Source organism: Uloborus diversus, chromosome 2, assembly GCF_026930045.1.
Source record: "Uloborus diversus isolate 005 chromosome 2, Udiv.v.3.1, whole genome shotgun sequence".
NCBI classification, from domain to species: domain Eukaryota; kingdom Metazoa; phylum Arthropoda; class Arachnida; order Araneae; family Uloboridae; genus Uloborus; species Uloborus diversus.
In genome coordinates this window covers 192,397,128-192,422,961 of record NC_072732.1, presented here as the reverse complement: position 1 = coordinate 192,422,961, position 25,834 = coordinate 192,397,128, and the positions used below count along the sequence as shown (strand labels likewise).

The 25,834-nt window shown below is 35.0% G+C and overlaps 2 protein-coding genes across 2 annotated transcripts in view; both read right to left on the bottom strand.

Annotated features, from left to right (window-relative positions):
- The window catches only part of LOC129216232 (uncharacterized), a 357,849-nt gene extending 346,433 nt beyond the window's left edge, over positions 1 to 11,416 (bottom strand). The window contains exons 1-2 of the mRNA XM_054850431.1: positions 11,371 to 11,416; positions 10,538 to 10,588 (exon numbers count right to left, since the gene is read on the bottom strand). The gene's annotated coding sequence lies outside the window, so the exon portion shown is untranslated. The remainder of the gene's footprint in view (positions 1 to 10,537; positions 10,589 to 11,370) is intronic.
- A 12,524-nt stretch (positions 11,417 to 23,940) lies between these two features.
- On the bottom strand, positions 23,941 to 25,413 carry LOC129217593 (glucose-6-phosphate 1-dehydrogenase-like). Its single transcript, XM_054851920.1, has one exon. It carries the CDS (start codon positions 25,411 to 25,413, stop codon positions 23,941 to 23,943), a length of 1,473 nt encoding a protein of 490 aa, XP_054707895.1.
- Positions 25,414 to 25,834: the final 421 nt, after the last annotated feature.

The window sequence follows — 25,834 nt, the reverse complement described above, 5'->3', positions numbered from 1 at the left end:
CATCCTTCCAAAAAAGTGAGACTAAATTCTCTGTTGTATTTACTGTTTGTAAAGGAGTTCCCGACTCTGTATTTCGTCGGTCGGAGTAAGTTCGGTCGAATGGGTCAGCGCTGCAATTATGCTGAAATAAAATGCGAAAAATTATTTCTAGCCTGTCCAGTAGCAGCTTTACACTTTTGTTCCTGTATCCTACATCTACCGAGCAAGCTAGAAATAATTTTTCACATTCCATCTAAGCATTAATGCAGCGCTGGCCAATTCCTTCCAACTCTCCCTCAGTTTTAACGGAGATTTCTTTAAAGAGTACATCAGTCTTGATTATATTTTTTGCCGCAGTTGACATTTTTTGAAGAAACTGCCATTATTCTGACGGGAATACCTTCCGTAACAAATTTTACACTTGGATAATTGAATTGGGTAAAAAAAAAAAGTTTGAGATCCGTATCCGTATCCGCGGATCTTGACACTAATGATCCGTATCCGGATCCGCGGATCTACTTTTTTAACGATCCGGCACATCACTACACACAACGCTACCGTACGTAATTTACTTATTTATTTATTTATTTTTTAATAAAAACTAACATTCACTGTTTACTGAACATTAAGGGGAAATGTTTATACCCTTTTAAAACTTAATGGGACTGCGTTCGTATTTTTTGGCGTTTCGGAATTTTGCTTGGATTTTCGACGTTAAACTATACATTTAATTAATCACTTCAGACCTATAGAACGCAGTGGTGCTAACAAACAGTAAACTGAAGAGGGAATTAATTTCCCTTTGTGGCAATAACCCACTCTTTAAACATCTAAACTAAAGTTAATAAAGTTTAAACATTCAAAGTTCATAGACCAACTTTAATTAACCTTTGGCCTACGAGCTGCAAGCGTCAGGAGCTTTTGTTAGCGGTCCACTCGTGTTTTTACTATAAATTTTAAGTATAATAAGAAAAGATCAAACGTGGACCGCACACTAGATCGCTGTAAACCCATAACAGAATGGCTCTTTTATTACGACACAAAAGAATAAACCCGTGTCTTTGTGTAAGAGCGTTAGAATTGATACTTTTGAAGCGTAAAAAGCTTCAGAACAAAACCAATCATCGACAACCCTATAAATGGACCAATTTTGCTTGGGCAACCCTATACCATCGGTTTTGTAATATTTTTACCTACATTTTTTTATATAACTTATGTGAACTACTGAAACATTTTCGTTCTTACAATACAGACTTATATTGCGTATTATGCGAATTTTTCAGAGGGAATTCGAAACATGAATTTGGTTAACGTTATTTTAAGAATGAATAATTTTTTTTACTCGCAAAATACGTAAACATCGATCATAATTTTCAAGGGTCAAGATTTTCTAAAATAATACTACCATAGTTAAAAAAAAAAAAAAAAAAAAAGAGTTTCCTGTCCTTCCAAATCTGGCAGCGCACCAATTATCAAAAGGGCATAGGTAACTTACATAAACTTTTGCCACCTACTTGAAACTTAAGTTACCATTTTAAGACTATGCAGGCGTGTTTTAAATAGAAAAACAAATGTTAGAAGGGAGAAAAAAAAAGAAACACTAAAGAAGCCCCATTGAGAAAACTTCCACAAGAAGAAAAAAAAATCTTGAACCAGTTTCAACAAGTTTACTGTGCTAATTAGACAACTATACATATCGCACTTAAGCAAGGAAAGTGACACAACTCAAAATTTGGGAAAAACGTACTAACTTTTGATTTAAAATTTAAATTAAAAGCTCTTTCTTGCCAGAAAACTTGCAAAAAGTTAGTTAATAGTTTTTTTTTTTTTTTTTTTTTTTTTTTTTTTCAAGTACCGTAGAAGCGAGTGACTATGGTAGTTTTAGTACATTTCTGACTGTAATTAATCAACATTCATTCGAGAAAAAAAAAAAAGAAGTTGCGTCATCATTATAGTTTAGGAACTTGGCTTTCGATTCCGACCCTGAAATAATTTGAAACTTACCCACACCCGTTCTAGAGCAGTTTTTCTTTGTACTATTCTCACCCTCTCATTGCGGGTGAGAATGGTACATCACATGTTTAAACGTTTTCAAATAGCTTTTTGTGGTTCGTACCATACTCTACCTCTCTTATATTTTACTGGAAGAGTTGTAAGCTATGCTGAAAATTGAACTTTGGAGAGTCAGGCACATCATAAAATCGAGATAAAACAAAGGCTTTATTTTCTTCATAATTTTTGAAGATGGATACCAAACCTTATATTTTTCAGGCCACTGCCAAAACCCAAAACTTACCTCGCTTCAGCAGTGTTGAAACTTCAAACTCACTTGCATCTACACCCATGGTTTTTCCTGAGTACTTTTTCCCCTGATAACCCAACGCACCCTCCAAAACTTTAACTAATTACTGTACCACACTCACCCTCCAAATATTAAACTTTACACATTTGTAACTGTTACTGTAGCAACATCAAAATATTTTATTTTTGAATGAAAATTGGGGGTAATTTTTTTTATGTAATTTGAAAGCGAAAGGTACTTACGAAATTGTAATTCCTTCTGCACTAAAAGTCCATTAACATGAATTTCCGAGCTACCTACAAGCACGTAGCACCAGGTTATTCGTCTGGCGGGCCGTTTTGACAGTCGTAACAACTCTTTCATCACCGGAGAAGATTGCACAATAGTTCCTATTGAAACTGAGCTAGCCCAGACTGCACTACGAACGCTTTTTTCGTCAAAACTGAGGTTTGTATCATTCTCATCCTCCAAACCATTCCCACCCGCTGTTAAGGTAATAGTTTTGTTTTTTTTTTTTTTTAATTAATTAACATTAACTTTAAATTGATTGCAGAAAAATAAAAATTGTTCATGCATTTTTTAAATCTTTTAATATCTTACACTAATATTTCTATCATGGAAATTGTTCACATTTGCGCCAGATATTGTGTTCCCAAGTGCCCCTTCATCTACCTTAGGACTAACTTGCCAAAATAGGGAAATATTAATTCAAAAAGAAAATTTAAAAACTGTCTTTGCAAACAAGTAGGAGATAGGACTGGTAATGCCATCACTTGAGAATTTTTCAAGATTATGTGCTTCAAATTATCTCAATAAAATATACCATGTTTACATTGTGCCCCCCTTTCCCTTATATGATGAGAAACAGTAGAAGAACAGTACAATTTTAAAGGGAGAACATTTCTATTCCCCTCCCCCTACAAAATCAGTAAAATCTACAGCTAAAATAAGTGAAAAACTGACTCAATAGAATAACGGCTGCTGCTGAAATCGGAAGAGGCATCCATTTGCGGAAGTGATCTGTAAGTTGAGAATATCATGTATCGAACATTTTTATTGCGAGTCCGTGGAGTTCGGTTACAGCACGTTATAAGGTAGATCATGTATTCTGAACAAGATAAGAGATGTTGAGGACTTAGGCTATTTTCACAACGACGGCAACAAAATACGTCTATTGGAATACATCGTTGTTGCGAACGTGACACCAACCTGAGGCGCCCGACGGGAGGTCACTGCGACCTCCCAAAAGTATCCATATTCGGCAAATTTAGAGATAATATTACAACAAGTCACGCTTCAGAGCGAAAAAAAAATCTAGGCTTTTGAAACTGCTTTAATTGAAGGGCTCGGGCAGAAATGTGACAAGCCACAAGGTGTGACTTTTTGATCAAAATTTTTGTTAATCATAACTAAAATTTAAATAAACGTGACAATGGAATATGGATTATGTTTTAGAGAAAAACATATCTGGTTTTAGTATTACAGAATATGGAAGGTACTGTCTGACCATCGATTACATGGAAAGGCTAATATCCGGCTTATAGGCGGAAATGGACGTATCTATTAGTTTATAGGGGTGTTAGTTGGTTTTTTTCAGATGTGCACTTTTGCCTCTCTATTATTTAGCATTAGTTTTGTAAAAATGAAAATTTGCTCACAGCAACATTTTTTAAATCTGAAGTATATTCGATCTATATTCTCACGGCAAAAACTGATTAATTTATTCACAACAAAGTTTTGAGCATACCATTTTGCTTTTACGTTCCTGAACGAAATGGAAATATTTTCTTTTCTTTTTGTTGTTTCCATTGTAACTATTTTTGTTTCCCCTTATTTTATTTTTGAAAATGCAATAAATGAATAAGGCACTGGTGACATTATAAAACGCGTGCATTAAAATTTCCCCTTATTTTTATTTGTTACAAGTGGCACCCGCACGGCTTTGCCCGTAATAGAAAAATTAAAAGGTCTTTCGGTTCGCCTGTATATTTACAAATAATGTATGGTGAATTTTCTCACCAATTGGCTTGTACCCACGTTACAGTTCCACGTTATGATAATTTCGTATCTTGCCAATTGGCATGTGCCCATGTTACGGTTCCACGTTACGATAATTTCGTAATTTATGATAGTTTTTTTCTTAAAATTGGAATAGAAAAAGAACCACATCGAATTTTCGAAAAATCGCTTCGAGGTGCACACCCCCCATCTACAAACTAACTTTGTGCCAAATTTCATGAAAATCGGCCGAACGGTCTAGGCTCTATGCGCGTCACAGACATCCTACAGACATCCTCCGGACAGGGAGACTTTCAGCTTTATTATTAGTAAAGACAAAGCAATTTAATCCATTAGCAAAAGAAATTTTAGCCATTTGGGGGCCCTAGGCCAAGGCCTAGTTGGCCTATTCAATAATCAGGCACTGCAAATATTTTTCATAAGTTGGAAATTGGCCTACTGAAAATTCACATCATGTGGCATATCACGGATGGCAGTAGTGATTGCATACCGGTTTTTCCGGTATACCGAATACCGCTTTTTCGAGCCTTTTGCAATTTCGTAATACCGGTATATGCTAAAGTTAAATATATCGGTACTTTCGGTATTAACTAAAAATAATAAATTGTTATTAATTAATTTTACTTATTAGACATAAATTGCAATTTCAAATGTACATTTCTTTTTCGATGAGACAGTACCAAAATCAATCTATTGATTGAAAATTTGCCTTCCAAAGCACAAATAGACAGTAAATAAATGTAGCGGAAAGATTACAAAATGTTATTTTAATAACTAAATGGGGTGATGAATGGCATTTTCGTGCGCTTATGTGCACCATGTTTTTATTTTTTCCATTTCTTTGATCACTCACTTTTCCTTTCATGAAAGTTAATTGGGTTGTTTCCGAAATTTAAAAGCATACATATATATTTTTTAATTATTTTTTTTTCTGAAAGAGCATGCTTAAAAACATAGTATTTAACAGTTTTTAAAATAATATGACGAAGTTTAATATTTAAAAAAAAAAAATCAGCAGATTCAATTTTGTTTTTTACGCTTCTGGACATGACATCACTAGTGATGAAATGCCATTTACGGATGCCATTAGCGCAGACCGCAATATTTTACATTTAGGTAAAGATAAAAAATATTACAGCGTAATGATAGTAATGAATTTTATGTTTGCTTCAGAAAAGACTTCATTCAAAATTCTCATTATGATTACTATTAACAATACTGTTTAATGGCAATCACTCTTTATTTTAACAATGTGTAAATATTCAGCGCATTAATGGAGTAGCACGCCAAAGTACATCACCTGTGACGTCATGAAGACCATGGCTTATTTCCGAAATCGGACATTTAAAAAAGGTTAAATAAAAAAATAACTGTTGGGGAAATAAAAGTTTTTTCTCGCCTTTTTTTTTTTTTAGCTCATTCTATCGCTTTCAGAGACTAAAAGTAGTTCTTTTGATTGAAGGAAATATCCCTATTTCAAGTGTAATTACGAAGGTATTTGTACTATGAAGAATTTATTCCAACCATCAACTAAAGCAATACTTCATAATATCTGTTAAAAAAAATAAATAAAAAAAAAAGTCTCATCTTAACTGAATTAGGAGAAAAAACCTTTTTCTTGTTAGTAAAAAAAATGGTAAATTGTTGTCCCCGGTATTTGGTTTGTTCTCCTGTCTTGCAATTTAGCTGTATACTATTTAGCGAAAAAATATTCAGCAATAATATAGTGCCTTGAAAATTTGCACGGAGGAAAGGCATAATTGACTGGAATTCATTGTCAGATATTAAAATCGTAAACAATTTCGAAAAAAAAAACGAATGAAAGAAGCTAATAAAATATCAAGTTTAGTTAAGTTCATCGAAAGTTTGAAATCATAATGCTAATAAAAAGCAAAAACAAACCTATCCTAATTAAGAGGAAATTGTTTAAAGATGATGTTAATATTGGAAAACGAATTTCCCTTGAAGAGAAATTATTATTAAATTAACTATAACTTAAACAAAAAAGAAAATACTGCACAAACACACACACAATGATTTATCCAAAAACCAAAACGCGGGCCTCGATAGCGCATAAATCCCGAGTAAGTAGTAAGTAAGTAGTAGTTGTAGTAATCCCGAGGTGATGGGTTCGATTCCCACCCGTTGCCCTGGTTGTAACTTCCTTCTCTGTGTTATTAATTCTGTCCTACACTATGTGCCTGTGTTGCGCTATCTGTCATATTGGACGTGAGTTCATAAACGGGTCTTGTGTGACTAAGTACACCAACTCAAAATGTATGTTGTCAAAAAAAAAAAAAAAAAACGCAAGCAACCGAATGATTTTGAAGATGAAGAATTTCGAGGCAATAAGGATGGGGTGTCTCACACTACCACTGACCTGCTAAAATTCAGAAAAAGTATTTTCAACTGCAGGAAATTTATGCGCCAAAATAAGTTCCAGACTTAGAGACAATTCAATAGATGCATTATGTTTCTTATCATTATCGAGTTTCTTACTATTATGCTGGACTGCTTGGGATGTCTGGATGTCTGTAGGATGTCTGGATCTCTGTGACACGCATAGCGCCTAGACTGTTCGGCCGATTTTCATGAAATTTGGCACAAAGTTAGTTTGTAGCATGGGAGCGTGCACCTCGAAGCGATTTTTCAAAAATTCGATTTTGTTTTTTTTCTATTTCAATTTTAAGAACAAAAATATGGACGAGTAAATTGCGAAATTATCATAACATGGAATCATAACATGGGCACAAGCCAATTGGCAAGACATGAAATTATCATAACGTGGCACTGTAACATGGGTACAAGTCAATTGGCGAGAAGATTCACCATACATTATTTGTAAATATACAGGTGAACCAAAAGACCTTTTAATTTTTCTATTACAGGCAAAGCCATGCGGGTACCACTAGTTATTTTATATTTGTTCACAACAAGTTTTCATAAATAATGCACTTTTTGCACAAAATTATGAAATATGGCAATGAAACAATGCATTTTTGATCCTTTTTGGAGAAATTTCTAACACAGCAAAACCTCTAAAGGTGACCACCCTTGTAAGTTGACCACCTGTCTAAGTTGACCGCTATTTTCAGGCACAGAATTAGATTTCATCATATATCAACCTCTATAAGTTGACCACCTGCTTAAGTGGACCAAAGTAGTGCATTGCAAGTGGTCAGCATACACAGGTTTCACTGTCCTGGTATTCCGGAATCACGTTTTAAAAGTACTGTATACCGGTATTGCAATCCCTAGATGGCAGGTCTGCAGTCTTAGATGGTAAATTTAACCCACAATAACTTACTTTTTAACTGCCTCACTCAATATACTTAACTAGTGCATCTAGTGCCATGAAACTGGATGAAAACTCCCTTTGGGACTGTATCCACATATATGAAATGCTAATCATTAAAACATTTAAAATTAATTATTAAATTAGTTCAAAAATGATCCTGCCACTCAGCAACACTTTGAACCATGTGAGAAATATGATGTAAAATAAATTACTTAAATAAAAGTGATGCAACTTTGAACCACAAAAGTAAATTATCTAAATGTTTAAAAGACTCCTTATTTTTATTTCACAGCAACACAAAATTTCTATAAATTAGTACATTCATTACATTGTTGGACAACAGATTTTAACAACTTGAAATCAGCATCAAAGTGTAGGTTGTGAACAGTAACTTCAGAACGATTGGGTTCCAACAATTACCATGAGTAAAGTGTTTCCAACTTATTTTGCAAAAGTAGAAAACTGATATCATAACCAATGTATTCTGAGATCCTGACTTCTACACTTCTTTTCGGGGTCAAATATACAATAAAATATTCGTTGGTGAAGAGTTAAGTTCACCAACCTGGTTCAATGTTCCCATAAATATAACTGTTCCTCTGGGTCAGGAGTCATGTTTCAAATTGATTCAGAAAGAGAGAAAAAAAAAAAGAAACTCATTCCATTTTTTCCGTGAAGAATAGTTTCTCAAATTCTGGTACACGTACCCGCTGACATACAAAAAGAATTCGATGGAGGTACTCATTGCACTATTGATTTCTTATTTTTTTTTTCCTGAGTTTATAAGAAGATCAGCGACTAAAATTGATGCTGATACCCGAAAATACATTACACAGCATTTGGAGAGTTTGCAAGTGGGTTTGTAAAACTAATTTCTCTGATTCAAGAAAAAATATTGAAAGATATATGTATAACATTGACACAACATCCATGCCAGAAGATTTGTACTCGGCCCTCGCTATTTTTGAGGTGGCATGTGTTGTCTATAATGACACATGTCTCCTATATTTTCTCAGAGTCAGAAATTTCAACAATAAACTTTTCCAGATGCTTTCATTATTTTATGGAAAATTTTCCAATTGCAAAAAAAAAAAAAGATCCTATGTGAGCAGCTCAAAGTGTTGTCGTAACCAGAGTTTCACCATTAAACACTGTCGTAAAATCCAGTGCCACTTAACATTAAGATTGCATAGAATAAGTTCGGGACTTAGAAAAAGTGACGTGATATTCGGAGTGAAGAGAAGTTCGGGTGCCGCGATAATGAGGTTTGACTGTATTAATTAACAGTTTAATTCTGTTAAGATGTTAATTAACAGTGTTATTCCTTTCATTCTGATAAGAAAAATCTAAATGATTACAAATCTTATTAAAGAAAATAAATTAAACCAAAGTAAACATTTTATAGTTCTAAAACTAAAATATTTTACAATTATGTACAGAATTTACAAAGTTATTTAATAAGTATAAAAATGAACTTACTTTCCTAATTAAAATTTAAAAATCATAAATTAATCTCAATTACTGGGATTGCTTTGGAGTCCATTTTTTCATTGGCTTATAACTAAATGAATAATGAATGACCCACATAAACAACAAACACATATTAATTTTACCTCACTTCAAATTCAACTTTTAATATTTTTTTCGTCACTCAACAACTTTTTCTCAAATTACTTTTCTTTTTTAATTGCAAATTGAACCCAATTATCCAGCAATTTCCCAGCATATTGGTCATCCCAAGAACGGATACAAGGGAGGGGCGGTAGGGGGCGATCGCCCCCTCTTAGAGCCGAGGTACAGAGACAAAAAAATATAATTTTGAAATTCAAGGCTTGATAACGAAGTCGTAGTCCATCTCTTATTACTCTGGGTCTAGAGAAAGGGACCGGAATTTTCTACAAGAATTTTTTCTTCGAATTTGGTGTTCCAAAATCTCAATTTTAGTTTGAACTGTAGGCCACCTTCGATTATGTAAGGGTAAGTGGTGAGGTCCAGTATACTTCTCTGAAATTTTTTAGAAATCGAAGTTCTAAATAGTAGAAAGTAAAAAATATACGGCCCCTCCTTGAAAATTTTCTGGATTCGTCCTTGGGTCATCCTTACTTATTTCTGCCATGCCGGCTGATGTGGGGTAATAGGGTAACTCGAACATGGATAGCAATAATTTTCGCAGTGATCTAAATGAAACAAGTAAATAATTCTTAACATTGGACTGGTTAAAACTACAATCAAGAAATAATGATAAAGGGGGCGGGGGAGTAAAATATATATATATATATATATATTATTTTTAGGTTTGCATTTTGGGGCGGAGGGACTTCTTTTTTACTTATTTGTTATGTAAAAAAATCTTGTCATATTATTAAGAATATTTTCAGCTGCCCAATTCCAATCAAAAATAATTTTGGAGCAAAGAACTTGGTGGGAACAACTTAGGAGCTGAAGGATTTTTTAAATCATGTTTAATTTTCAGGTGAATAAGTCAAATTTTAATTTACAGAGCTGTATTTACATTTAATTTGAGTGAAATATATTTTTTCCAGAAAGGACACATTTTAAGAAATGAATTTTTAAGAAGACGCCACATTTACAATGTAGAATTTTGTGACTGGGTCACAAATTGGACTTAATTTGGACCGACCGTTCATAATTTGATTGTTCATATTCAAAATATTTTTGTTTTGATAGCTTACTGCTTACATTCTCAGAGACCTGTTTCAGCACTCAACCACTGCGAAAATTTGTTTTACATTACGTTTTTCAATCTCCTTATATCATGTGTCAAAACAAAATATATGACTTTTCTATATCAAGAGTCAAAATTTCAATTCATAAAAACATTCTTCTGTTTGTAGATTGAAATATAGACTACATAGATAAAGTACAATTTCATCATATAATACATTTTAATTAAAATAAAACAAATTTAAATTTCTTACCTGGTGTAATAAACGTACCGCATCAAACAATGACATACACCAACAACTATTCTGAAAGAAATAACAAACTTCAGTTTAACACAGGAAACAATGTTTTCTCATTACCTTAACATGTATAACTTTTCAAAAAAATTAAAGTGTAATTAGTTGATAATATCACTCCCATTGACAATTTTTAGATGAGTATTTTACTCCCCATGAAAGTAAGATCACAAATACATATAAATGAATACACTGCCCATAAATATTTAAAATTACTCTGCCTCCTGCTTTCACAAATTTCTAAAGCAGTCTAAGTTTGAGTTAAACAGCTTTCCCCGATTTTAATGATTCATAATTTCCTATTTATCCAACAATCAATGCAACTTTTAATTAAAAAAAAAAAAACTTTTGATCAATCAACAAAATTTATTTTTTCTACGTTTAATGCATGTGTAGCTGTGAAATTTTATATTAAATAAACTGGCAGTTTGATCTCAAAATTTCTACTTTTATCAAATTTGAAACACATTTCCTCATTGAATAACACACTCATAAAAAATTACTGAATGTAAAATTTCGTTCAGTTTCCAGATTATAAACAACAAAACAGAAAACAAATTAATTCAAATTACTACGCTCCAATAAACAAAATAAACGCCAGTGGAAATACCCAAATAAATCACAACAAAATTTTTTTGTAGCTGACATTGAAAACAGATTTTTAACTAATTGACATTGAAAATGAGAACAAAATATGTACACTGATACATTATTTTTAGTTTATGTTGAGTAAATATTTACGCAGAAATCATGTTTATAAAAACTTGAGCACCAATTGAACTTTCACTTACACGAAAAGCAGAAAACTTCAAGAAACAAAGTTGGTCATCAGATTCTAATATACTAATTCCCGAAGCTTAATTTCAATACTAATTAAACTTTACAGAGCACCTGTCAACAAGTTTTCGCACACTGGTGAAAAAAATATGCCGTATTAACAAAACATAGCATTAGTTTACGTTTACGCGCTAAGTTCCCTGAAGGAAAGACTTATCAACAGAAAGTTCAGTTATCGCAAAAACACTATAGAGGGCGCGCCAAACATCAGTCCCCAAACACTTCCACATTTCCCCCCGGTGCGAAGAGGGACCTCCGTGGCTCTCTGCTTCACTTCGTACGCCGGTAGGAGCTTGTCGCTGGCGAGGACGCCCATAACTTTTGGGAGGAGGAAAATTCTCAATTTGCTGAATGAAACTTCAAATTTTGACGAACGATAATATGCAAGCACATACAACCCAGATGAAAAGAGACATTTAGGCATTCAAAAATTGCAATACTTGCATTTTGTTGTACATCCTCCCTATGTTTGTGCGGAGGCAAAGGCTGTAAAAATTCGAAATGGGAAGATTGGGCTCCGACTAATGGGCGCCGGGAACTTAGGGCGCCGAGCATTTTGGGCGCCGGGAACTTTGGGCGCCGAGCATTTTGGGCACCGGGAACTCTGGGTGCCGAGCATTTTGGGTGCCGAGCATATTGTGCCCAGTATGCCCGGGGCCTAAAATGCTCGGCGCCCAATGTTTCCGGCGTCCAAAATGCTCGGCGCCCAATGTTCCCGGCGGCGAATTTTAAAACGCTCTCAATGCTTACGTTACGGTAGCTACCGGTTAGTTAACCACGTGACAACTAATGATCACGTGCTCCAATCAACTGCTTAGAATGGCAACCGGTTGATCATAGAACGCTGCGGTTAGTAACCGGTCGACCGGTGAGGTTCGTCGAACGCAAGGAATGCTTGCGTTCGCCGAGCTCAACTGGTAGATACCGGTTAACCGATCACTTGACATCTAATGATCACGTGCTTCATATTAATACGGCAACCGGTTGATGATAGAATGCAGCGGTTAGCAACCGGTTACTCAGTGGTCGACCGGCTAGGATCGCCGAACAAAACCAATTACAGTACATTGGCGAAATGAAAAATAAAAACGAGCGCGTTCTATTAAACAACATGGTAACCTGGATACATTAAAGCAACCCCGAGTAAAATGTAAACAGAGCCGCCCCTTTAAATTGTGAGGTAGAAATTGCAATGCGAAATATTGCTGTTTAAAGTTTTAGTTCGTTTTAATTTCACGATTTACTGTTTTTTGTGTTGTGAAATATTTCCGTTTTCGTAGGGTTTCTTCTGAATCTTAATTTACATTTGTATTGTTATGTTTGGAACCCTTTCCCCCGACTACCAATCACTTCTGAAGTGCTCCAAATTCAGAGTTAATTACAATACAATATGAATAGCAACCCCTTCTGCAAGTTTTCCGGATTGCTTCACATGACATGAATGTAAGGGGAAAAAACGGAAACGAACAAGTTCAAAGGGTGCAAGAATGCACTAGCCAAAGGCACTCATTTTGGCTCCCCTCCCCCCTCTAACTTAACTATCACAGGTGCTATGAATTCAAAGTCAAATTATACAATATTTGCTGTAAACTCCTTTGATAGGGAACATTTTAATATAATTAAGATTTTGGTGCAATCTGCAAATTGTTATCAATTATCAGTTCATTCAGTAACAAGGCCAAAAAAAAAAAATTTTTTTTTTAGAGCTCTGAGTATATTATTATCATTAGCATACAAATGAACTCACACCTATTAGACTATAATGATTTAGTACAGTTAAGGAGAGACACAAGTTCGGAGCATAAAACAATCGAAATGGAACAGCTTACAGTTCCTGGGGCCAATGACTACTGATTGCGAGTAGTTGGTGGTAGCCAAACGTGTCATTTTAATTTTTTCTAGGAAATGGGGGGGGGGAGTGTGCAAAGGCTGACACTGGTCGCTCAATTTCTCACGAGCCCCACAGAGTATAGGAGCAGTGACTCAACATCTTCACACCCATCCTTTCCCCTTTTTATTTTTTTTTTTTTTTATAAAACTAAAAACTGAGACAGATGAAGGTGAAATTAAATTAAATGAAAAGGATTATATTCTTTCCTGTGATAAAATGTATTTCTTAGATCATTAAATGGTAGTATTTTTTACAGATTTTCTCACGACATTTTTATTGTTAAAAAACTTTATGAACTAATCAAAATCTTCAACATATTGTTCAGAGAAAACCAATAAATTAAAACATCAACAACATAAGAGAAGCACACTCAGATTGTATTTCAGTTACTATTCTCAAGAATATAAAAAAAAAATAAACAGTCAATGAAATTCATTTTGAAACAGCATGTATTATCTACCATGTTAAAATCTGTTCTGCGTCTCTTTCAATGCGAGTTTATTGCGAATGTTTACAGCAAGCAGAATTTTCCAAACATAACAACAATACAGACATAAATTAAGATTCAGAAGAAACCCTACGAAAACGGAAATATTTCACAACACAAAAAACAGTAAATCGTGAAATTAAAACGAACTAAAACTTTAAACAGCAATATTTCGCATCATTTTACTCGGGGTTGCTTTAATGTATCCAGGTTACCATGCTGTTTAATAGAACGCGCTCGTTTTTATTTCTCATTTCGCCAATGTACTGTAATTGGTTTTGTTCGGCGATCCTAGCCGGTCGATCATTGAGTAACCGGTTGCTAACCGCTGCGTTCTATCATCAATCGGTTACCGTATTAATATAAAGCACGTGATCATTAGGTGTCACGTGATCGATTAACCGGTAGCTACCAGTTGAGCTCGGCGAATGCAAGCATTCCTTGCGTTCGACGAACCTCACCGGTCGACCGGTTACTAACCGCAGCGTTCTATGATTAACCGGTTACCAGTTGATTGGAGCACGTGATCATTAGCTGTCACGTGGTTAACTAACCGGTAGCTACCGTAACGTAAGCATTTAGAGCGTTTCAAAATTCGCCGCCAGGAACATTGGGCGCCGAGCATTTTAGGCCCCGGGAATACTGGGCACAATATGCTCGGTGCCCAAAATGCTCGGTGCCCAAAGTTCCCGGCGCCCAAAATGCTCGACGCCCAAAGTTCTTGGTGCCCAAAATGCTCGGCGCCCAAAGTTCCCGGCGCCCAAAATGCTCGGCGCCCAAATTTCCCGGCGCCCAAGGTTCCCCGCGCCCAATGTGCTCGGCGCCCAAAGTTCCCGGCGCCCAAAATGCTCGGCGCCCAAAGTTCCCGGCGCCCAATATGCGGCGCACAATCTTCCTAGACCGGTAAAATTTACCCATGTTGTATGTTTCTCCTCATCGGTCATTGCACAGAAAGAAAAACTGTACAAAACTTTTATAGCTCCCCCCCCCCCTTTAATGAACAGGAACAAGTAAGAACTATTCAACGAAACGAACAATTGGGTTGTTTCAGTGGCGGATCTAGCCGATCATTTTAGGAGGGGACATTTGAAATTTTTTAGCAAACTTGCTTGAGATGTTTGTGATAACAGTCACCTCGCAAGCAGTGCGGGATTGTTCATCTTTCCGAAAAACCACTGCCCCTACCCATCTTCAAGTTTCTAAATCGAGTAATAATTTTAGAATAAAAACCGAAATAGGATGAATTTATAAAACTTAAAATAAGTTTAATACGGAAAAATTCTTTTCGTATAAGTTATTATTATTATTATTATTTTTTTTTTTTTTTTTTTTTTTTGAAGAAAAAGATATCGATCATTACAAATCATAAAAACTCAATTTTATGCTGTATTCGGTTACGCAGGCTCTAGGGAAAGGCGGGTGCCAAGGGCGGCAGATTTTGGGGGCGGCAAATTTCAAAATTGAAACTTTTTTTTTTAGTTTTTAATATCTGTTTCAGTGCCATAAGATATGCAGCTTCAATTTAAAAAAAATAGTATTCTAGAGTTTGTACCAGTGCTTGAATATGCAACACATAGTTCGAAATTCAACTAGAAATTCAGTTTAATTTGAGAGGCGTACAGGAAGCACTACTTTAATGTTAGAAAAGAGTTTAAAGTGTGTATCAGTGTTTGGATATGCAAAAACCAATTTGGAATTTAACTACAAACTCACTTTAATTTTCGTAATGGCGGAAAAATATTTGATTTATTTATCTACCAGCGGCTTTGCACGGTCTACCTCGAAAATAAAAGTTATGTCAAGTGACGCGTGTTCAATAACTGGGCTCAAATAATAGAAGAAAAAATATGCTGTAAAATTTCCCGTCAAAAATGGTTCTTAAAATTTGTTAACGGTTAATCTTTAAATCCTGAATAAATTAAACGCAAACCCTCTATTAATGCAACTAAAATCCTTGATTATCTTATACTGGCAGTACAAAAATATATATATATATAGATATAGCAAAAGTAGAAATTTTCACGTTTTCGTTTACGTTTTTACGATTAAAAGTGTTACTTTTTACTTATTATTGTAAAAAAAGTATCAACAATGTTTTATTATAGTTTCCATCAAGCACTTTTAATAAAATGTATCTGAAAATGTAACATCAAACATTTCATTTAAACACATTTCAGGCGTACTGGTTCTCCGCCCTCCTCTTTCATTTATTTCCCTTTCTCTAGTTCTCAGAAAATAAGAAAGCTTTCTAACGACCTCCGTTAATCATCTCTCTGATATCACCTAAAGAACGATGAAAATTGAATTTTTAGTATTACAAGTTGGAAAAATTTCGGGGAAGGAATCTCTGAACCTCCTCCGGTACCATTGAAGAACGCTCTCTAGGACTTCAATTTCAAAAAGTTTCCCGTGGAGAGCCCTAGTTTCTCCTTTTTCCCTGACATCACTGAAGATTTCTACAATTGCGTTTTTGGAACTTCAATTTCGAAATGATGTAAGGGAGATATAAATCAACTCGAAAAATCGATCAAATACAATCTCTGAGTTATATATCATTTTCCATAATGGCCACAAATATGGTAAGTAATCGCGTTTTAAAGACATCAATTCCGAAAAATTTCCATGGAGGGTATGCAAACCTTTTCTCCCTTTAACATTACCATACCTGTAGATCGTCAAAAACTTCGTTTTTATTACTAGAATTTCGAAAATGTTTCCCGTAGAGAACCCTCGGATCCCTCTATTTCAAAGTGCTCCATCTTCGAGTATTGGCCGACCCCTTTCCAAAACCAGAAGTTTTGTCTCCTCTTTCTCTCCATATACAATGTATACATTAGATATGATTGAAAAAATTGCTGGGAAAGAGAGAGAGAGAGAGAGAGAGAGATGGAAAATGATTGACGTCTATTTCAAATGAGAAAACCTTTTGCCCCTCCCCGGTAAAATTATTTTCTGGTTGCGCCATTGCTTCTTCCTCTTGGATCCCAGACACGAAGAGCCCCTGATCCCATTTGTTTTACTTGTTTTACTGAGTTTCTATGTTACTGATTGTGACTTCTTTACAGATTCCAAACCCGTCCCGCCATTGTTTTAAAAAATGATGCGTTTTTGTTTATTTAATTTTAAATGACCTATGGGAGAAAAGCAACAGTTTGAAGTTACAAGATTACTTTTGATGTACCACTCTATCTGGAGTATTTGATTCCGAAAACAGTTTTAAAGCTGGGATATAAGTCAGGATTTTATTTCTTTGTATTACTTTAGAAAGAGCATTTAGGTGGGGGGGGGGGGACACTTGTCAACCTCGCCTAGGGCGGCAAAATTACTAAAGCCGGCCCTGCGGTTACGTCAGGAAGGATGGAGATCTATGTGGGAAATACAATTGAGAAGGAATACTAATGGAGGGAGCCATAGCAAATGTCTCAGTGAAATGAGCTTGTGATCCAATGTTTCCCAGGTCAGGTGACTTTTTTGGCTGGGAAGTTGTCCCGTTTTGGCACGCAATCGCTCTTTTGGCATTAATTATTTTTCAAACGACGCGACGGCGCTTATTATGAAGTCGGGGCTACAAATCAGAGCAACTCTGACTCCAACTCCTTTACCGCATAATAATAAATAAATAAATAAATAACGAATACAAATGCAGGCCTATCATTCAAACTCCCTCTCCCCACTTCTTTCCGGATATTAAAATATAATGTAATTGCATTTTTCATGTATTTTGATGTTTATTCCCTAAAATGACGGGCATGTACAAATAGTTTAGAGTGTTCTGTTATTGACTGAAAATTTATGGATTCATATGTATTGTAATCAATATTTTGAAATGATTTCATACGCAGGCAGACTAGTATTTAAATTGAAGCATAAAAATAGCAAATCTTTATTCTTGCGCATCTACTGTTTACAGGAGCTTGGCGAGAAAATACTCGCCAACAAAGCAAATGTACACAAAATGCTTAAAAGCCGTTAAAATTATTACTAGTTAAGTAAAAAGTGTTTTTATGGAACTAAAATGTTATTTGCACTCAAGATATACAATGTTTTGTAACTTTTTTAGGTAAAATAAGTACAAAAATTTAAAAATTACAAGCTACTGTGGAATATGTACTCGTTGAATGCATATAAATGTTATTTTTTCTTTATTTAGAAGTAAAAAACATTCGTACATGCTAGGGAAAAGTTACTGAACCTCCTGTGTGGCTTTTTCCTCACAGTTTACAATGCTAGAATACTGCACTATTACTATAAATCTAATTTTTCTCTTCTACAGTTAAAGGTTGTTATCATACATGGCTAATGAAGCTAATGAAAACTTCTTCAGCGGTTACGGTCAACTCGAAATTGCTCCCCAAGTCACATGGTACTGTTGGCGTATCGGGATAGAAGGGTTGCACTCTCTCCATCTATTCCTTCTCAATGGGAAATACAGTCGAGTCCCGACTTACGCGAGGGATGCGTTCCAAGACTCCTCGCGTAAGTCGAAATTTCGCGTTGTGGAAATATATATGCTTACAAATTTTTGAAAAGATACCAAATACTTATAAACACCCCACAAACTGCTCTAAAGCATTCCTTAACCATACACTACAGTTTCTTGCATAAAGAACTGAATTTTTACTGTATTTAAAAAATAAAAACTGTTATTCAACATGAAATACTTTAAGATGAACAAAATGAATGACCAATGGGAATGAAAGACGTAAAAGTAAAATGAAGAACTATAATAGTACTGTTTGACCACGGATTGTATGGAATTGGCAAATATCCAGTTAAGGCGATTCTATCTGAATGAGGGGAAAAATAAAGGTATTATGCGCGTATTCCGCTCATTTGAATGGGACGCTGCTTAATTTAGAGGCTAACATACATCTGCAAAAGCTGACCTCCCTGAAAACTAATAGATGCTTCCATTTCCCTCGTGTAAACCGGATGTTTGCCTTTCCATACAATCTGTGGTTAGACAGTACAGTAGATATAGTAACAATATTTAAGAGTTAAAAAATGAAGATAGTGATGATTTATGCTCCATGATCAGATCGTTATTCTTTTATCTAATTCTACATTTTTAAATACTTTTGCTTCGTTTTTATAACGTTTCAATTTGTGGCAATATATCCTCTTCCTGATTTCTTTATTAATCCACAATACAAGAGCTGCTTCCATTTTCATAATATTTACTTTGCTAGACTGCTCTGTAAGCTTCAATATTGAAACTAAGTTCTGGACTTTTACCGATATCTTTAGTTTTATCTTTATCTTTTAGTTTTAACTTTTAATTATACGTACACTGTTAAAAAAATTTCCTGAAAATAACGGATAAAGTACCGGCAGCAAAGTTGCCGTAAATATTACGTTTCCGTTAAATTATTTTCCGTGACTTAACAGAAGTTCCATTTCTCATTTCTCCGTTTAGTTATGTTCTTCCATTTATAAATTTTCCGTGATTTAACGAAAATTCCATCTCTCTTCCTTCCGTTGATCTATTTTTCCGTTTTTAAATTTTCCGTTCATCAATTTTTCCGTTTTTAAACTTTATGTGTCTTTACAGAACTTTCGGTTCTTGATTTTTCGTTGCGCTATTTTTTCGCTTCTCATTTTCACATATTTTACTGAAATTTCATTCTCCTTTTTCTATCCTATATGTTTAAAATGATATATAATAGAAAAATAGTTAACTATTCAAAAATTTATTTTTTGAATTTGTATTTATTACTAAAATATATTTTAAGTGAAATTTTTGCGTGATAACTTACCTTTCAAGCATCTATCTCGAAATTTGCACCTTCAGATGAATAAAAATAATCGAAAAGTACCAACAAGGAAATTAGTGGATTTGAATATAACACCAATTTTTGATGCTGATACTGCTCGATATTTCCTTCTACATCTCGTTGTACATATTCTGGCGTGGCATGGAAAAGCATACATGAAAAATGGAATATTTTTATTTTCAGAATGAGTCAAATAAAATACCATTAAAAACCGGTTGACTTTATCATGGAATAATATACCTGATGGAGAGTACCGCATACCAATTAACTGTGTTTAAAAACAGAACCATTGACATACACGTGAAGAATTTTTGCTCAGATGATGTATATCCCCCCCCCCCCCCGGTGATTTCCGCATTTTTCACTCATTGGAGTAGCAACATAGATTTTTAGTGCATAAGCATTATACTTAGGCTAAACCTATCAATCAGTTCGTTTTACCCGAAATGTTTTTACAAGAAACTTGTAATAATCTCAAATAAGTTGTTGGTTGAGATCCTAAGGAAATAAATTAAATAATTTATATTTTTTATTATAAATAAAATCCCGAAAGGAGTAATGAATGTTTCCAGATTTCTAAATAGTCAAGAAAACTTATTCTTGTCAAAATTGTATTTTCAAAGATTAACAATCTGCTATGCCTTTTCGCAAAAAATATAACAGCAAGAAATACTTTTATTTAGAGATTCAAAATGTTTACTTTCAATCTGTCAAAAAAAAAAAAAAAAAAATCTGAGTGATTTTTTTCTGTCTTGCTCACACACCACGATAATCTCCGGTTGATACGAAATGTTGGCATTAACGTTTTAATGATTTTCAAGAATACAACGCGTTAGAGCAAAAACAGTAACTTTATAATAGTTCTATAAATTCTAAATCAGCTACCATCGGAATTCTATCAAATGCATATTAACAAGAAAAATACATTTGTATATTAACATGTACAAAGATATTCAACAATACTTACATGTGACCAGCGGTGCTAAATTTAAGTGTCTCCATTGCATCTGGATACAAGTAATCCAATAGCCTTTATTTTAAATGGATAACACGGGATCCTAAAACTATTCTCACCGCTAGAACACACAATGTGACTAACGAATAGAATTGTTCGAAGTATTGAGCAAAATAATACACTGCAGTAATATTCTAATACTGACTCAGTAAAACCCACATCAAATCATCAGGGCGATCAAAACACATCTGCCAGTCTAAAAATGGCGCGAACATTTTTCCAAACCTACAAAGCTCAAAGGCGTATAAACAATTTCGACATGACGAGTATATTACTCTCCAGACATGAAATAGCAAGCTATCTATTTTGTCTACAGCATCCGAGTTGTTATTCTAAATATGCTTTTAATTAGCAAAATGTAACAGTGCGATTAATAAGCACTATCAATAAGGGATGTTTATCATGACTTGAACGCTAATCAGCGCAAAATACAGCACAGCGGCAACCCTAGAAATGGAAAAATTCTGTTTTCGTTCTTTACTTTCAGGATGTTTACGTTGTTTTAAGGAAAAAATACGTTTTGAAGCATTACAGAAATATTCTGTTAAAATCAGTCAGAAAACTACCTGAACTTTCAGGGTTTTTTTAACAGTGTATGGAAGATTCACTCATACTTGATATCACGCTACCGTCGAAGTTTTGTAGTTGTTCAAGCATATCGAGAATTTTAGGAGTTTTTTATATTTTTTATCAGAACCTTTTTTTCCCTCATCTTCACAAACTTTAGATGAAGGTGACATTAAGATGCCATTATATTTCAACAACTTTTATGTTTAGAATGAAAAAAATAAATAAATGAAAGATGCTGAGAGTGGTTATTTGATGCACTAGACTAGTTTGGTGTGGGATACTTTGGCTGACAGTGATGCTGAAAGAGATGCAATAACATTCACGAAATCAATATTTAGTCGCCAATAACGAAGCTGATTCTTTTTTCTAAAAAAATTCGCGTTGTGGGAGAAAAATTAGCGTTAGCTCTAAAATTCGTAACTCGTGAAAAATTCACGTTATAGCCATTTCGTGTAAGTCGAATCGCGTTGTAGCGGGAGTCGACTGTATTCGAAAATTCAAGTCTTAAACGCAGTTTTAGGTTTTTGGAGACAAAGAAAAGAGATTCGGGGACTCTGGAAACTTTTTATCAATTGAGGTAAAAAGAAGTAACCGCGGAACCTGTTTGCGATTGAAACCCCAAAAATGTTATTTTAAAACTGCTTTTGGGAAAATTAAGGGACAAGGGTTGGGCTAGCCACCCGTCGCAGCAAAATTTTCCAAAATTGAAGTGCAATTTTTCGTTATCTTTTGTGTCACTTGTGGATGAACATAGGAATAGAGACTCTCCCCCCCCCCCCACAAAAAAATCCAAAATTAGAGCCACAAAAACGCAAACTTAGGCCCTCTGTGGCTTCTCGAACAATACAGGTAAGTGTATTCTGAGGATAGCAGCGTTTGCAGATTATCAAAGTTTCTAAAGTTAGTATTTTGGAAATAAAAGTTCTGTTTCGACGAGAGGAATAAAATTTCGCACCCAGTTAAGCCCTAAATTTCTTTTTAAAGTAAATCACAGGTGCTAAACTTGTTATTTTCTCATTTTACATTCTTTCTTTTTTCCTTCTTAAAAAAAATACATACGCTCATAGGTTTTGGGACGGTCTAGGAAGATTGGGCCCCGCAGATCGGGTGTCGGGAACATTGAGCGCTTGGAAAGTTGGGTGCCGTCGATTGTACGCACAGTTTTTGGGCACCGAAAATGTTAAATAGCGCCCAAAACCTGGGCGCCCAATGTTTAAGGCGCCCAATGTTCCCGGCACTCAATATTCCCGTTTCGGTAGGGCCATGACCCGTTACCGGTCGCAAGGCCCCATGGTCTCCCCTCTCTCTCTAGATCCGCCCCTGTTGTTATCAGGGCTGCGGAGTCGAAAGAAAAATGGCCGACTCCGACTCCGGCTTTTTTATTTATTTTTTATTTTTTCAAATCATCTCCCTCTCTCATGGGAAGGGGGGGGGGGAACCCCTAAACAGATATTGAAATATTAAGTCCTTTTTAAGAAATTTTTGCGTTGTATTTTATTGTAAACCTAAGATGCATACAACGCTAGAATTTCAATTTGGAAATCAAATTATCTAATCGTTGCGATTTCTAAAGTGAGATTACTTAAAAATTCCATTTAAAAAATTAAAAGGATTAATTTGCTCCCCTTTAATGTTTAAAAAATAGATGTTGATCAAATACTGTGCTTTCAACTTGTGAAAGCACAGCGAAGAGTTAGAGAAAGAGTTTTGAGAGAGAGAAAATAAACTTTTTGCAAAGTCAAAAAACTTTTCTTGAGAGGGGACACCCTCCCCCCTTCCGGGGACTCCCATCTGGTGGGTGACACCTCAACTTAATTCCAGAGTTTATAAAAATTGAAATACTTTAATTCTAAAAAAAATCCCCAATAATCAATCTTAAATTTCATTATAAAATTTCAACAAAAATATTGCAGAGGTCGTCTATACGTAGGTCTGGAGTAAATTTTACACAAAATGCAGCGGTATACAGTTATGTACGTATAGCTTTTACTATATCTACATTTCTTGGCTCAATTTTTTATTTTAATTCTATTGGCAGCTTCAGAATTAACCTTAATATGAAGATTTTTGGATTAACTACAATTATCGAGTGTTGCAACAAATAAATCATGTTCTCATTTTATTTTGTACTTTTCAGTGATAACCAAGCTTTCTTAGATAAAGTCTTCAGATTTAAAATAGAATTTATCTTTAGGATTTGTGCTTTCGTGCCAACACTTATTTGAATTTACCAAGCACCCTCAGAAGTTTCCCGACTTGCTCCAGCGATACATACATTTCTTTTACTATTTTATAACTGAGATCGAGGTAAAAAATATACTATTATTTTTATTTGAAAGTGATAAAAAAATGTGAGGCTAGAAAATTATTTGCTGACAGTTGCTATAAGTTAAATTAAGTGAGAAATAAGCAAATTAGTAGACGGCGTAGGTAGATGTTACAGAAAGTTTGATAAACAATCAAGCCAGCTGGTTGTCACAATGACAGTTATCTCCTTATCAGTAGGCCTTTATACATGTAATCAAATTAATAGGTAGTCAGTTTTTTAGAAAATGCAAGGGGAGTCAGTGAAAATTAATGGGAAAAAAGAAACCCGGAGTCGGAGTCGGCATATTTTCGAACGACTCCGACTCCTTTACCCCCAAATCAGTTCGACTCCGACTCCACAGCCCTGGTTGTTATCTACTTATTTTGTGAATAGTATTTGCTCAAGAAGAAAAGTCAACTAATCAAATGCGTTACAAACCGACATTTATTGATGAAGAATTACCACTATTGCTCGCTTTCTTAAAATTTAAATCCAAGACGTTCAATCAATTCATCTGCTTGAGAGGGACCCGTACTTCCAAACATGTATGAAAGAGGTTTTATCTTCTCTTCCTCTATTTTACGTAGAACTGGGGTGAAAATTCTCCATGCCTCGTCTAACTCGTCGTTACGCACAAAATTCACTTGACTTCCACAAAATACATCCAAAAGAAGTCTTTCATAGGCATCAGGCAAAACTAAGTCTTTGTATTTGCTCTTGTATCTCAAATCAAGCTCCATTTCTTCGATGTCAAATGTGATACCAGGAATTTTATTCATCAGCCTCACAAGAATTGCTTCACACGGCTGAACTCTTATGACTAATTCATTTCTTTTGCATTTACCATTAAAGATATCTCTACATACGTCTCGAAACTGAATACGAACTTCGGCTTTCCTTTCGTCCAAAGCTTTTCCACAACTAAGAATGAAGGGAACACCTTGCCACTTTTCATTGTTTATGAAGCAAGCGGCTAATGCGTATGTGGCCGTCAAGGAATCATTTGGAACCGTTGGATCGTCCAAATAGCCATTCTTCGCTTCACCATCTAGTTCAGGATTCCCAACATACTGACCCAAGACCACATTTCCAAGCTCAACTTCCTCCACGCAGCGCAGCACCTTCACTTTCTCGTCTCTTATATCTTCTGCGCATGTGCTGACAGGTTTGTCCATGGCCACGAGGCTCAAGATTTGCAGCAAATGATTTTGCATAACATCCCTTATTATGCCATAGTTATCAAAATACCCTCCTCTTCCTTCGATGCCAAATGGCTCTTTGAATAAAATCCTAACAGCAGCAATACTTTCACGATTGCATGCTGGGGAGAATATCCGATTCGCAAATCTGAGAGCCATTAGATTTTGAACCATTTCTTTTCCAAGGTAATGATCAATGCGATATATTTGATCTTCCTTGAATAGCGAAAACAAATGCATCGACAGAGCATGGCAGCTTTCACTATCTCTTCCGAATGGCTTTTCTATAATTATGCGAGTCCATCCTTTGGATGACATGCCTTCTTCTTTAATAATGGATGTTACACCAGTATATAAACCAGGTGGAAGTGCCAGATAATAAATTCTATTAGCAGAAGGCGTTTTTTCTAAGGATGATATAACATCATTTAAATTTCTGAAATCTTTACTTGAATCATACAATCCTTGAATGTACCTGTTCATTCTGAAAAACAAGCCTATTTTTTCGGATTCATGATCGGTTTTTGAAATGTACGAGCAGCATCCGGATTTAATGTCGGCCACGGTCAAATTGCTCCGAGCATAACCTATTATGTTTATATTTTTAGGAAGCAATTCATCTCGATATAAAGCCCACAAGGTTGGATAGATTTTTTTCTTAGCCAAGTTGCCCGAAGCACCTAATATAGTGAATGTATACGAAAACTTCTGGTTGTTCTTGCCATTTAAATCTTTGACGGCATCTCTTAGCATTGAAGTACAAGTTAATATTGAAGAACGATCCACTGGGTCGATTTCCATTTTGATACTAATTGAAGGATTGTTGCTGCTACTTATTGATTAAAAAAAAAAGATGCAATGCATGAACTATTTATGCACAAATCATGCTTTCCAAAAATTTTCAAATCCGTTGAAACAATAAACAAAATGTTTATGGAAAGTTAAAGCATTTCACTTCACTTCATCTATTACGACTAGATTAATCGTGGCATCATTAGACATCACACTTCACATTAAGAAGCGTAAGCGATATCATAAGTGAGGTCAAGGATTTTAATCTTATGATTACTGTTGCATTGGCAAGTCAGACGAAGAAACTTATTTAATGCGAAATAAAAAAAGATAAATATTAAAATAACCGAGGGGTTCCCATCTTCCCCCCCAAGAGCAATGG

Bases quoted from the DNA above. Each gene is read 5' to 3' on its own strand.
- LOC129217593 (XM_054851920.1), bottom strand. From the start codon at position 25,413: ATGCTAAGAGATGCCGTCAAAGATTTAAATGGCAAGAACAACCAGAAG.